General features: G+C 42.6%; 1 protein-coding gene across 1 annotated transcript in view; it reads left to right on the forward strand.

Annotated features, from left to right (window-relative positions):
• The window catches only part of FLT3 (fms related receptor tyrosine kinase 3), a 62,217-nt gene that overhangs the window by 16,183 nt on the left and 30,899 nt on the right, over positions 1-15,135 (forward strand). The window contains exons 6-11 of the mRNA XM_055543123.1: positions 2,184-2,299; positions 7,230-7,359; positions 10,457-10,584; positions 11,270-11,409; positions 11,507-11,660; positions 12,936-13,104. Of these exons, the coding sequence (XP_055399098.1) occupies positions 2,184-2,299; positions 7,230-7,359; positions 10,457-10,584; positions 11,270-11,409; positions 11,507-11,660; positions 12,936-13,104 (837 nt within the window). The remainder of the gene's footprint in view (positions 1-2,183; positions 2,300-7,229; positions 7,360-10,456; positions 10,585-11,269; positions 11,410-11,506; positions 11,661-12,935; positions 13,105-15,135) is intronic.

Consider the following 15,135-nt stretch of genomic DNA (forward strand, 5'->3'; position numbering starts at 1 on the left):
ACGATGAGCAGAATTGCAATGTGTAATATTATGAAACATTAGAAATTGACCTCTGTGTGGTAAGCATTGGTGTCAGGGTCCAGAAACACGTCTTAGATTGACAGCAAAGCCCTGACTCTAACCCTGTGCTGACTGCAGCCCGCTGCTGTCCACGACCAAGGAGGGTAGGAAGCAGGCGGCATGGGCCATTTGAATGCCCACTTACTAATTCTACACTGCTTTATTCTCTAATTCTTGGGTTGCTCTGGCATCCCAAAACTAGCAGAGGCATTGTCTTTCTAGAAGCAATGCAGAAAACGGCCCCTCAATGACCCAAAGAGGGCTCCATGCCACCTGCCTGGGACACGGGAGAACACCCATGATTGGCTTGTACCAAGGATTCGAATTTGTTTCTCTAAGGTCAGACCAACACTGAAGTAGTTTTCAGGCCAGTAGCTATAATTCTGAAGTCTCGTTCTAAACCTTAGAGCACATTCATTTTCCTTTCCTCTTTTGAGGCCATATTACTCACTTCTCTTTTTTTGCTTACGTTTACCTTGGGGTTAAAGTAAAGCACTCTGTTATTAAGCATTTTGCCTTAAAGGAATGTTCCAGTAATTTTATTAAAATCTAATACCACATGATGTTATCACTCTGTGTGTGCTAAAAAGCATGTAAATGATCATTTTTTCCACACACCACAGAATTCCAGTAAAACAAAATGAAATCTCTTCTTAGAGACTAATATATATGCATATATATTATATATAGATAGATAGGTATATAGATATATAGATATGCATACAGAAAATGCCACAACAGCTCTTAGAGTGAGACCAAAATAAAAATAAAAAATTAGGGTTCTTTTTACTCTTCTGAAAGAGTGCCTTTTTTTGTTATAGGTCAGGCAGCCAAAGTCATAGGTCTTTTGTGGGTTAGTACCAAGACATTTTTAGCAACTTCTCCATAGCAAAGAGTTACAGAAATTAAGGGCTTCCCAGGCGGTACAGTGGTAAAGAATCGGCCTGCCAATACAGGAGACACAAGAGACACAGGTTCGATCCCTGGGTTGGGAAGATCCCCTGGAGAAGGCAATGGCAACCCACTCCAGTATTCTTTCCTGGAGAATCCCATGAACAAAGGAGCCTGGTGGGCTACAGTCCGTGGTCACAAAGAGTCAAGACACAACTGAGCACACACGCGCGTGTACACACACACACACAGAAATTAAATCCACTCTCAGACTCATAACCAGGCAGATCTGATAACCATCTCAGAGTTTTGTATGAGATACCCAAGAGTTCACACATGATACTAGGAATGTGAAGAGTTCAGAGAAAGAAAGCAAGCATGTCAAAACATCTGCATGAGCAAAAAATACATATTTGTTGTTGTTCGGTCGCTAAGTTGTGTCCGACTCTTTGTGACCCTATGGACTGTAGCCCGCCAGGCTCCTCTGTCCATGGGGATTCTCCAGGCAAGAATACTGGAGTGGGTTGTCATACCCTCCTCCAGGGGATCTTCCTGACCCAGGGATTGAACCCACATCTCTTACATCCTCTGCATTGGCAGGCAGGTTCTTGACCACTAGTGCCACCTGGGAAACGAAGGCCCCTAGCCAGACTGATCTTTACCAAGCATCTGAAAACTTAGAAATACTCACATTGAGACATCTCTCTCCTTACATCCAAGTGATGTATCAGTGTAATTATTATCTCATAGGAAAATGCTTTGTGTCTGATTTTACTTGAATTCTTCCCTCTGGAGGGATAGGGCACAAAACGGACTATTCTTAGTCTCAGCACATCTTGCTTGTTCCATCATGTGGTTCTGCAAACGGGGCACCAAGGCATGTGACCAGGTGACTGGCAGACAAGCCTATGGAGGATGCTATGTCGTTGGCAGGAATGCTGCCCTGCTACTAAGGAAGGCATCCCACCAAGTCTGTGTGGTTTTGGCAGGAGTTTTTCCTCCAAGGGGCTTGGGTAGCATGAGGTGAAGGCGCTCACTCCCCAGGGAGGGACCGGATCAAGGTCAAGGTCAAAGTAACAAGGCCCAAGCTGAGTGTCGGGTGCAGGATAGGAGCTTTGTTCTCCACGGAGATGAACCAGAGCTGCCCAACTGCCTTCTGACTCAGTGTGAAATTTGATGGTTTTTGTTTCACACGTTTTCCAGATTAACCAGTTCTCTTTCTTGTGTTTCAGAGGAGTTTTTTCCATGGTCATTTTGAAAATGACAGAAACCCAAGCTGGAGAATACCGACTTTTGATTCAAAGTGCAGCTACCAATTACACAGTATTGTTTACAGTGAGTGTAAGAAGTAAGTGCCATTTGCTCCTGGGTTTTCTCAATATTCTAAAGGGGTGGTTGGAATCTAAGAGCTCTTACCAGGTGCCCCAGACAGTTTAACCAGGTTTCCCTCAACATGTGACTGAATTAACTGAACTCACTTCAACCTCCCCCATCGCCTATTGAGACTCTGCTGTGACCCACAGACTGAGGGTGAGCACTCTTCAGAACCTCTATTTTAGGGCTCCCCATTTTTTTTCACTGACAGACAGATGACAAGGAAGAAGTAGAAAGCATTTTGACCTTAGAGTCAGAAGACCTGAGTCCTTATTCTGGATCTGATGTGACCACTTTGGGCAGGTCACGGCATCTTCTCTGAGCCTCAGTGTTCTGATCTGTAAAATGGGGTTACACAGACATATCTCAAAGGATTGCACAAGCTTAGGCAATGAGAATGTCTGTGTCTGCTCTGTCCAGCAAGGTAGCCACTGGCCACAGGTGGCTGGTGAACATTTGAAATATAGCCAGTGTGACTGGGCACCAAAGTTGTCACTTTATTTAATCTTAATTGATTAAAAGTTGAATTTAAATAACCATATGGAGCTGGTGGCTGCTGTGTTCATTGCAATGCTCCCATTGCTATGCAGACCATCAGGAGCAAGGCAGAGGTTCTCACCCGGGGTGTTGGGGGGCCGGGGGAGGATGGGTACACAGCTGTGCAGTTGGCAAAACCACCTCTGGCATGTATTCTGGCTTCTCCTTCTCTCCACCAGGTTCTGCCAGGCCTGGAGGTTGTGCAGACTCAGCCTTGTACCCCCCCCCCCCCACCATGGTTTACCCCACATGAACAACGGGGACTAGAGGTGGTGCGTTCACATGGGTCCCGCTGCCTTTGGGGCCAGGGCAGCACTCCAGAAGCTCTGGTTCATCCACTGTAAATCAGGCCCCCTGGCTGCACTTTGGTGTGACTTGCAGGGTGCAGTGCCTGTGCGTCCCGGCCCATAGCAGCGCGGGGCTCAACAACCGGAGGCTGAGCTTGGCCAGGTCTGCACTCCCAGCCTCCCTGCCCTGGGTCTTGCAGTCAGAGCTGCAAACAGCAGAGCCGTTTAGATTCCCACAAGGCTCATCTGAACGGGGCTGGGGACACGGTGTTAGGCTCCAAAGTCAGCCTGTCAGGCAAAAGCCAGGCAAAGACAAAATCGGTCAATGTTTGTTTTGAAAAGCCCGGCAATTACTCTGATATGTAAAGAGCCAGAGCCCTAGAAGGTCAAAAGTCAAGAGGTACCTCTCATTGCTCTTTGATTTTAGTCTTGTTCCTGACCCCTCCCTAGTCCTGCACTCCACTCTGTGAGACAGGAAGCCCTCAGGTTGGAAGGGAATGAGAGATTTTTTCCTCTCTCTTTCTTTCCCTCTGTTTTTTGCCAAGTGTTGAATTTGTATAAAGTAAATGTGCGTCTGCTGTCTTTATTATACTTAGGGCAACTTTTTTTCACTTAAGATTTACAATGTACAAATGAAAAGAAAAAGATTTACAATATAAAAATAGCACAACAATCATTCAAGTAAGTTGCAACTGTTTTTAACGGTGCTGCTGGGTGGTGGGATTCAAAAAAATCAGGTGGGGTAGACTTGGCAGCAGTCAACATGAAAAAGAGGAAAGGGTTTAGTGAACCACAAGTTCAGTATTAACCAACAGTATGTTATGGTTGCTAAAAAAGGAAATCTGAACCTTGGCAGCATTCACAAAAATGTAATGTCTGGGTTAAGAAAATTCATGGAAAATTACTATTTACAGTTCTACATCTTTGCAAATGAACAGTGACAAAACAGAGCCACCAGGATAGTGAAGATCTTGGAATTCCTTACTTTAGGAGAAGCTAAGGGAATTAAGAATGTTTAGCAAAGAAAAGGAAATATTTTGAGGAAAGCAGAAGATTGATTGCAGTGTAACGTAAAGGAAATTCTTCTGATGTGAATCAGGAAACCTGGGCTAACTAGTTAAAAACATCTTCAATGGCAGTGGTCTTCCTTAACCTCTGGATGGTTTTAAATATTGGAAAGATTTTCCCATGGAAGCAAAGCTTCACTTAAAAAAAAAAAATTGCTCTAGAAGGTAGACTTGGGACCACTGGTCAGAAACTACAGGAAGAGACAGTAAAAACTATGATACAATAGGAAAAGATGTTTGTAATTCACATAATCAACAAAGATTGAATAGTCATAATATGTAAAGAACTTCTATAAATCAATAAGAAAAAAAACTAGTAGAAAAGTAAAAGACATGAGTAGATATTTCACTCTATAGTAAACATATTAAATTAATAGCTGAGACATGCAAATTAAGACCACAATGAAGGGCTTCCCTGGTGGCTCAGTGGCTAAGAATCCACTAGCCAAGGCAGGAGACATAGGTTCGGTCCCTGATCCGAGACGATGCCACATGCCTTGGGGCAGCTAAGCCTGTGCACTGCAACTAGTGAGCCTATGCCCTAGAGCTGAGCAACCACAACAACTGAAGCCTGTATGTTCTAGAGCCTGTGCTCTGCAACAAGAGCAGCCACCGCAAGGAGAAGCCCGTGCACAGGGACTGGACAGAAGGCCCCACTCGCTGAAACTAGAGAAAAGCCTGCTCGGCAACCAAGATCCAGCATGGCCAAAAATAAATAATAAAATAAATAAATTTTAAATTATCTTAAAAAAGACCACAATGAGATATGATTTTATACCCACCGGATGGTTGGAAACAAATCGTCATTATGCGTGGATCCACACCGTAGGGATCAGAAGTTGCACTCCAAGGTCTATTGTTAAAGGAATGTACACACCTGCCTTGGTAGAAATGCACAGGATGTTCATAGGACCACTGTTGGTGATTCAAACTACAAGAAACACCCAAATGTCCCCTACAAGAAAATGGAACAGTAGACTGTGATATATCCACCAGTGGAACACAAGGTAGTGGTAGCAAAATGAATTAAGCATCAGTTCAGTTCAGTTCAGTCACTCAGGCTTGTCTGACTCTGTGACCCCATGGACTGCAGCACACCAGGCTTCCCGGCCCATCACCAACTCCTGGAGCTTACTCAAACTCATGTCCATTGAGTCCGTGATGCCATCCAACCATCTCATCCTCTGTCATCCCCTTCTCCTCCCTCTTTCAGTCTTTCTCAGCATCAGGGTCTTTTCAAATGAGTCAGTTCTTCGCATCAGGTGGCCAAAGTTTTGGAGTTTCAGCTTCAGCATCAGTCCTTCCAATGAATATTCAGGACTGATTTCCTTTAGGATGGATTGGTTGGATCTCCTGCAGTCCAAGGGACTCTCAAGAGTCTTCTCCAACACCACAGTTCAAAAGCATCAATTCTTCGGCGCTCAGCTTTCTTTATAGTCCAGCTCTCACATCCATACATGACTACTGGAAAAGCCAAAGCTTTGACTAGACGGACCTTTGTTGGCAAAGTAAATGTCTCTGCTTTTTAATATGCTGTCTAGGTTGGTCCTAGCTTTTCTTCCAAGGAGCAAGCATCTTTGAATTTCATGGTTGCAGTCACCATCTGCAGTGATTTTGGAGCCCCCCAAAATAAAGTCTGTCACTGTTTCCACCGTTTCCCCATCCATTTGCCATGAAGTGATGGGACCAGATTCCATGATCTTAGTTTTCTGAATGTTGAGTTTTAAGCCAACTTTTTCACTCTCCTCTTTCCCTTTCATCAAGAGTTTGAATTAAGCATAGCTACATGCATGCATAACCATGGATGAGTCTTAAAAATAAGGTTGGATAAATAACTGAAATTGTGAAGGACTGCATATTGAGTGATTGCACATGTTGAAGCCCAGAAACAAGCAAACAAACCAATATACTGTTTGGGGCCACCCATCTATGTGATACAGACATTTTTTAAAGTTTGAAAATGACAAACACAAAATTCAGGATAAAGTTAACCTAGGGTTGAGACATGGAGAGAAACACAAAAGTAGATTCAAAGGTATTTATGATTATTGCAGTTATTAAGTACAGCATGGATCCATAGATCTTCATTTTTATTTATTATGCTTCAAAATTTACTCTTTGTATATCTTTGGTATGCATATATATATATATATATATATATATATATATATATAAAGTATTATAGTATTTTAAAAGAATTGATTATAAGGGAGAAGATTGAAATTTAGCGTTCTTTAAAAAAAAAAAAAAGGTTCCAAAATGGAAGGATCTACTCTGGGAGGTCATGAACTCCTGTCGCTAAGGGTTCCAAGCAGAAGTAGAGATGATATGATAAGTACCGTGGGGAGGGGGAGGGGAAAATAGGAGGAAGGAGGAGGGGGGAGGTTCAATGTGAATAAGAGGCTAAAATAAACCTCTTAATTCTGTTTCAATTCTATCTCTGTTTGACTATATTTCTGCCTAGTTCTAGATAAAATTGTGGGCAGAAAGTGTTACTTGCTCAGTCATGTCCGACTCTTTGTGACCCCATGGACTGTAGCCCGCCAGGCTCCTCTGTCCATGGGGATTCTCCAGGCAAGAACACTGGAGTGGGTTGCCATGCCCTTCTCCATGTGGGCAGAAAGCTGAGCCTCAAAACTAGATAAGTATGTGTTATAAACTTTATGTTATTTCTGCTCTTCTTTTTCCCATGCATATTGATATTTGTTTTTTTACCTGGCTTCCCTCCGCTAAACTTTAGTTGTCTTTGGATTCATGAAATAGCCAAAGACATTAGCTAAGAGAATACATGCCAGTCAGCATTTCAGCCTGAGTTGAGTTTAATATATTAGTGAGGAGGGGCTATGTTATTGTATATATTTGGAGTGGAGTGGAAGATACTGCTAGAGTATAAGAGATTAACTTTTCTTGATGTAGAATTCTTCTTTTGAGGAGACTAAGTTATTATTTTTTTAAGTGTTTTTCATATGAAACATTTTTAATATTAAAACATGAATAATTTATAATGCTTTAGATGCACTGCTTTACACATTAAGAAAACCTTACTTTAGAAAAATGGAAAATCAGGACGCCTTGGTCTGCATCTCAGAGAGTGTTCCAGAACCGACGGTGGAATGGGTGTTCTGCGATTCACAGAGTGACAGGTATGACGTGAGAACGGCTATTGTGACTTTCCCTAATATAGTTGACATCATACTGTATGTACAAGTTATCACCATGTTAACAAGAAACATGCCCTTTTAAAGCATGATTGGTGTGGACTTCCCAGGGGGGAACTGGGGGCGTGTCTTAGTGAGGGGGCCTTTGGAGCCCCCATTGGTCATGTCACTGACCTGTAGGACCCTCCCTGCATATCACAGGACATGAATTAGCGCCCTTTAAGTTCAGGGTTGTTGACTCTCTAACTTAAAGGTACAGGGTTGTTGACTCTGTTGGGGGAAAAAGAAAGGTCCAGGGCTTCCCTGGTGGCCCAGTAGTAAAGAACCATCTGCCAATGCGGAAGAAACGGGTTCGATCCCTGATCAAGTAAGGTGGCCCAGGCACCACAATATTGAACCTGTGCTCTAGAGCTTGGGCACCACAACTACTGAGCCCACATGCAGCAACTGGCAGAAGCCCGCACACCCTAGAGCCCGTGCTCTGCAACAAGAGAAGCCACCGCAATGAGAAGCTAGCGTACCCCGACTAGAGAGTAGCCCCACTCACCACAACTGCAGAGAACGCCCACACAGCAGCAGAGATCCAGCACAGCCAAATAAATAAATAAAGTCATAACTGTTGTTTTTTTTTTTTTAAAAAGGTTCAGACTTTAAAGTTTTTTACTTTTTACTTTTATCTTATTTGGCTGCACTGGGTCTTAGTTGGGGCATTTGGGATCTAGTTCCCTGACCAGGGATGGATCCCTGGCCCCCTGCGTTGGATGCATGAAGTCTTAGTCACTGGGCCCCCAGGGAAGTCCCAGGTCCAGCTTTTAGTGTATAATCCCCTATAGGTAAAAAAATCCCCTGTGAATGAATGTTTAATTTGTACTTATTCCATGTATTCTGGAAGAGCAGATATGATTGTTTGAAGATATAGAATCTGCCTGGGTCTGAACCCTTCTGTGCTTATACCTGTGTGGCCTTGACTTACTTAACCCCTTGTCACCGCATTAGAAGCGTGGGGCTGGTAGCAGTCTGTGAGGAAATGAATCGGTACACGTGAAACGCACAGAACAATGACTAGTAGATAGTCAGTACCTTGTAAATGTGTTATACCTAAGTGTTCACAAAGTAAGGATTCATGCTGTTTGAACTAATTAAAATGTACTAAACAACTTTAATTGAAAAATGGGACTAAAGAGAAGGAGAAAAAAAAAAATCAGGTTGCCAAATGATAAAACTGGGATTCCACATTTTGAAGGAAAAAGAGGTTACCTATAGATATAAATGTAATGCGTGAACAGAGAAGAAACAGATTAGAAAGCTACACACAGCAAAATAGCAACAGTTGGTCGTCTCATGGTGGTAGGAATATGGGCAAATTAAAATTCTTTTCTTTGGGTTTTTCTGGATTTTCCAAAATTTCTACAATAAACAATTATTGTTGTCTTAAAGATTAATTATTATTGGGACTTCCCGGACAGTCCAGTGGTTTAGACTCTGATCTTCCAATGTAGGGGACTCAGGTTCCATCCTGGTCAGGGGACTAAGATTTCCCTTACCATTTGGCCAAACAAAATAAACAAATTATTATTGTAATTTAAAAAGAATTATTGTTGTCATTTTTAAAACTCAAGGAATAGTACGTAAACAAACAAAGAATGTATTTGACTAAAGTGATAAAGAGGAGAAAAGTGACTGTCCACAGAAGCTGTATATAGTCACAGAAAGCTGTGGCTATTCCAAAAGCTGTACCTGCTTTGGGAAAGGTGATAGTTAGGGAGGTGGGAGAGGGCAGGGAGAAGTCCCTCCAGTCCCTGTGCGTGTGTGCTAAATTGCTTCAGTCGTAACTCTTTGTGACCCCATGGTCTGCAGCCCGACAGGCTCCTCTGTCCTTGGGGATTCTCCAGGCAAGGATACTGGAGTGGGTTCCCGTGCCCTCCAGGGGATTTTATCAAACCTGAGTGACCTGCACTGCAGGCAGATTCTTTAGCACTGAGCCACTGGGGAAGCCCAGATCCCCAGGTGGGGCTGGCTCCTCTCAGGTGATACCACCCTCTCCTCTGTGAGCTGTGGGGACCCTGGGCACTTCTGCAGCCCTGGCCTCTCTCCCTCTCACGGCTTGTCCTCTTCAGAGCTTCAAAGATCATACACCTTGTTGCTGTATTAAAACCTAATTGTGCTTTTCCTTTTCTCCATTTTCTTCCCCACCCCTTTTCTGTCTTTTCTCGGTTCTTCCATTCGTTTTTTCTGTTTAACAACAACCAAGAGGTCACCAGACACGAAATCTTTTTTTAAATAAATTTTTATTGGAGTATAGTTGCTTTACTGTGTTGTATTAGTTTCTAGTGTGCAGCAAAATGAATCTGACATACATGTACAAGTACCCCCTCACTTATGGATTTCAGGTCACCTCTGAGCATTAAGTAGAGTTCCCTGAGCTATACAATATGTTCTCATTTGTTGTTGTTCAGTCGCTAAGTTGTGTTCAACTCTTTTGGGACCCCCATGGACTGTAGCCCACCCAGCTACAGTTCTCTGTCCGTGGAATTTCCCGGGCGAGAATACTGGAGTGGGTCGCCATTCCCTTCTCCAAGGGATCTTCCCGAGCCAGAGACTGAACCCTTGTCTCCTGCACTTTCGGGCAGATTCTTTACCTCTGAACCACCAGGGAAGCCCATGTTCTCATTAGTTATCTGTTTTATACATGCTGTTACCTATTTTACACATGCTGTTTTCTATTTTATACATACTATCAATAGTGTATGTATGTCAATCCCAATCTTCCAGTTCCTCCCACCCCCCTTTCCCCTTTAGTATCCATACTTTTCTCAAAACCTTTTGCACTCTTTTATTATATGACTCTCTCCAGCATTATTCTAATTAGGTGAGGTAATGAATAACTAACTAGTTCCTTTAAGAATTCCGTGGGTGGTGCGGGCACCCTCAGTATGAATTGGTTTGCCTTGTGACCTGCTCCTATCTTTATTTTCTTATCAGGCTCCTAAACTCTACAACCTTTTATCTGGCTCTTCTCCTGAATACTCGCTTGTCATTTTAAAAGGTGTTTAGTCAACTGACATTTCTTTTTTAACTGCAGCTGTAAAGGAGAGAGTCCAGCTGTCGTCAAGAAGGAGGAGAGCGTCCTCCATGAGTTATTTGGAACAGATATCAGGTGCTGTGCAAGAAACGAGCTGGGCAGGGAATGTACCAAGCTCTTCACTATAGGTAAGACCGTCATATCCTGTCCTTCTGTTTTCTGTGACTGTTCCTTGGAGACAGTCTGGGACTAATCATCACCCCTTAGGTCCTCACTCAATTTCAAAAATGCTATAGTTCCTTCAGGCCATTTTCAGTGTGATATTATGGATCCTTTCTGTGCTCATTTCTTCATAAGAGACTACTTAATCTCTAAAAGATCCTTTTATTTTGGGATAGTTTGTAACATTTAAGATGCCATTAAAATCTTTTTTTAAAAATTTATTTATTTTATTTTTGGCTGTGCTGGGTCTTTGTTGGTGCATGGGCTTTTCTCTAGTTGCGGCAAATGGGGGGCTACTCTGTAGTTGGGGTGCAAGGACCTCCGTTGTGGTAGCTTCTCTTGTTATGTAGCACAGGCTCTAGGGTGTGTGGGCTTCAGTAGTTGCTGTGCATGGGCTCAGTAGTTGCGGCTCCCAGGCCCTAAAGCAGAAGCTCAGTAGTTGTGACCCATGGGCTTAGTTGCTCCACAGCATGTGGGATCTTCCTGGACCAGGGATGGAACCTGTGTCTCAGGCGGATTCTTTACCACTGAGTCCCCAGGGAAGCCCTGAGATACCATTAAGACCTTTATTCTGCAGAATGTTCAGGATATATTGTGTGGTGCAGGGGGGAAATCACTTTTCTTCTTACCCGGGATTTTTTCATCTTCTAGATCTAAACCAGACTCCTCAGACCACACCGCCACAATTATTTCTTAAAGTAGGGGAACCCTTATGGATAAGGTGCAAAGCCATTCACGTAAACCACGGATTCGGGCTCAGCTGGGAATTAGAGAATAAAGCACTGGAAGAGGTGAGAGGATGAGCTTGTATTCTGAAATGCAGAAAAATGAACCAAGAATCCAGGTGGAAATCACTCCATTCAAACTCTGTTTTATATTAAAATCTAGGGCAGCTACTTTGAGATGAGTACCTATTCCACAAACAGAACTATGATACGGATTCTGTTTGCTTTTGTATCATCAGTGGGAAGAAACGACGCTGGCTATTACACTTGTTCCTCTTCAGAGCATCCCAGTAAATCAGCTTTGGTCACCATCCTAGGTAATGCAGCTGCGCACATAATCTGTACTCGTGTTTTTAGTTGTTTTAGTGTGGAGTGTAAGGCAGGTGCTGCAAATTCTGCTTTCAGTATAAGGTTAGTATCAAAAACTTGAGAGAGAAATTGAATTAGGATAGCTTTGTGAAATCAATATAAGCTGCCCCCTCCCTTCCTTTTGCAGTTAAACCGAGCCTGAGCCTGCTTGAATGCCACTGTTTTTGCACTCATCACATTGTAATGTGACCCTCTGTTTGTGGATTTTTGTCTTCCAATAGGCTGGAAGGTTCCTAAAGACAGGAATAATCCCTTCTATCCTTGTAGTCCCAGACGTGGCTGAGAGCCAGATGCAGAATTCACCATTAATAAGCACTTGTTCTAAGAACTACCTGAGCACTGCCCCTCAAGGGCAGAGAGCAGTGGCTGAGAAAACCCAACAAATACTTGTTGTTTAGTCACTTGGTTGTGTCCAACTCTTTTGGGACCCCATGGATTGTAGTCTGCCAGGCTCTTCTGTCCATGGGATTCTCCAGGCAAGAATACTGGAGTGGGTAGCCACTTCCTTTTCCAGGGCATGTTCCTGACCCAGGGATTGAACCCGTGTCTCCTGCATTGGCAGGTGGATTCTTTACCACTGAACCTTGAGAAAATAGAAATTTGGGTGGGCTGTGTAGGATCTGACAATAACTCTGCTTTAAGTAATCTCAGAGACAGCAATAAATTTTTTTTTAAGTGATCTAAAAAAAAAAATTGATCTCAGAGTAGGTGGCAGCCTTTAGCCACCTACGTTGAAAATGCTGAGAAATAAAAAGATTCTCTTATCAAACTAACAAGGAAGTATTCCCCAGGGAAACCTTGTGAGTATCACTGGCTAGACTGTTCTTTTATTTGTGCCCTGACATTATTTTATGTGGCATAAGTCACGAGGAGGCCATTCGGACTGAGGGATTGTCGGTGGGTCCCTCTGTGTCCATGGTTCGCCAGGCTGGGGGAATCCTCCAACCCCTTGAAGCTGTATGCAAAATCAATAGATGTCTTTTTACATTTCTCTGGGAAAAGCATCAATTATTCACATCTAATTCTGAGCGGAATCAGAAGGTGATATGCTCAGGCTTCTAACTGGGGACAGGACTCATGTGTTTCTTGTTGGGCTATCAAATCTCAGTTTTCTTGCTTAAAACTGATGAATATAAATTTATCTTCTCAATATATTTCCATATGAATCTCATTATCTAATTTAGAAATGCATTCTTTTTTTTTTTTTTTTTTTTTTTTTACAGAAAAGGGATTTATAAACGTTTCCAAATCAAATGAAGATTATGAAATTGACCAGTATGAAGAGTTTTGTTTTTCTGTCAGGTTTAAAGCATACCCACAAATCAGATGTACGTGGACCTTCTCTCGAAAATCATTTCCTTGTGAGCAAAGTGGCCTGGATGATGGGTACAGGTGAGTCCAGGAGGGATCATCATTCTTGGCCAGACCCTTCTGGTTACTCTTGAGTGAATGTGCTATCATGCTGATATGGAGGATGAGGAAGCAAGCAGCAGACTTGAGGGCACAATGACAACTCTTTAATCAGTTCAAAGAGTGTAACCTACTCACGAAAAACAGAAAGAACCATTATCAGTTTGAGTCCGGCATTTTCTGAGTCACCCGATAGTTACTTCCTATTTGAGGCTATGTGCTCCTGGCACATGAAGTCTCTCTCAGCCCCTTGGCAGATGACTGAGGAAGTAAAACCCCTGAAAAACAGAAAACACTACCTAGAGGTATATTGATTTGAGTTTTCAAAAAACAAACACAGACATAGCCCGAGGATAAATGCTGAAGGAAAATCTCATTTTCCTGAGGGTTTGTCCAACCGCACTCAAGTTTCTCTTAGGGGAGAAATTCTTCAGTCCCTCTTTGGAAAATAAAAATCAACATGTTTTTAAAGTTGAAGGATAGTTAATTTGCAATGTTATGTTAATTTCAGGTGTACAGCACAGTGATTCATTTATACACATATTTTTTTGTTGTTGTGTAGTCGCTAAGTCATGTCTGACTCTTTGGCAACCCATAGTTGCCAAAAGAGACTATGCCCATAGACCCATGCAGTCTATGGCAACCCATAGACTGTAACCCGCTGGGCTCCTCTGCCCATGGGATTCTCCAGGCAAGAATACTGGAGTGGGTTGCCATTTCCTTCTCCAGGGGATCTTCCCGACCCAGGAATTGAACCTGAGTCTCCTTCGTTAGCAGGTGGATTCTTTATCACTGGGAAGCCACCAGGGAAGCCTCTTATACATACATATATATTCTCTTTCAGCTTTTTTCCCTTTATAGATTATTACAAGATATTGAGTGCAGTTCCCTGTGCTATACAGTAGGTCCTGTTGTTAACCTATTTTACGTATAGTAGTGGGTATATGTTAATCCCAAACTCCGAATTTATCTCTCTTTCTCTCTCCAAAAAACAGCTCTTCCTTGTATATCCTATGGCTCTGATGCTTCTTATTTCTTAAAACTAATCCCTGGTAACAATGGTTTCAGGATAGACTATGAGCTAAGAGGCACCTGTCATGTCTTAAGCGAGTCAATGGGTTTATGGTAAACCACTGATTCTCAACGTGAGTCCTTATACCAACTGTATAGTAATCATCTGGGTGGATATTTAAAAATGTGGATTCCTTGTTCCCATTTCAGACACGATGAACCAAAATTGGGGCACAATGCCCCAAGGCTACATTTTTAAAAGAATACTGCACAGTTGATTCTTGTTCCAATTTTTATCACAATATACTGATTCTGCAGTGGTTTTCACCATCAAAATATATTTTTCTTGACATTACAGCTGACTTGCAGGACACTTGGAGCACAGCTGAACGTTGTTTCAAGGTGCCGTGCCAGGGCTTGGATTAATCTCCTTTGCTAGTTGCTAGCTGTTGAGTTTAGATGCTGAAAGTTCAGTCACTAAAGAAACTACGGTCAGAAGTTGGTTCTCTGGGGTGCACCTGTTACCTTTGCTCCTTAATAACTACACTTGAGTAATCTCGGAGGCATATTGCGTCCAGAGTCTATGTGTTTAGTGAGAACCTCCGGTGACTCCTGTCACAGGTCTGGTCCTGGACTGTGCAGTACGGATCTATCAGCCGCACGTGGCTGTTGAGAGCTTGACATTTGGTGCCAGGGGAGATGCACTGTGACTGTAACATACACAGCAGGCTTTTAGGGCTTAGTGTGAGAAATAGGCTGTAAAATATCTCAATAATTTTTATCTTGATTATATGTTAAGATGCTAGTATTTTAGATATATTAAGTTCAATAAATCTATCATTACTGTTTACTCCTTTTCACTTTTTTAGGTAGCTAACTGGAAACTTTAAAATTATGCATGTGGCTTGCATTATATTCCTGTTGGATGGCACAGGTCTAGGAGACAAGTCAGAGCTGAGCTCTTTTCATCTTTTTAAAAAGTGTTTTATTTATTTAATTTTG

This window comes from Bubalus kerabau, chromosome 12 (assembly GCF_029407905.1).
Source record: "Bubalus kerabau isolate K-KA32 ecotype Philippines breed swamp buffalo chromosome 12, PCC_UOA_SB_1v2, whole genome shotgun sequence".
NCBI classification, from domain to species: Eukaryota; Metazoa; Chordata; class Mammalia; order Artiodactyla; family Bovidae; genus Bubalus; species Bubalus kerabau.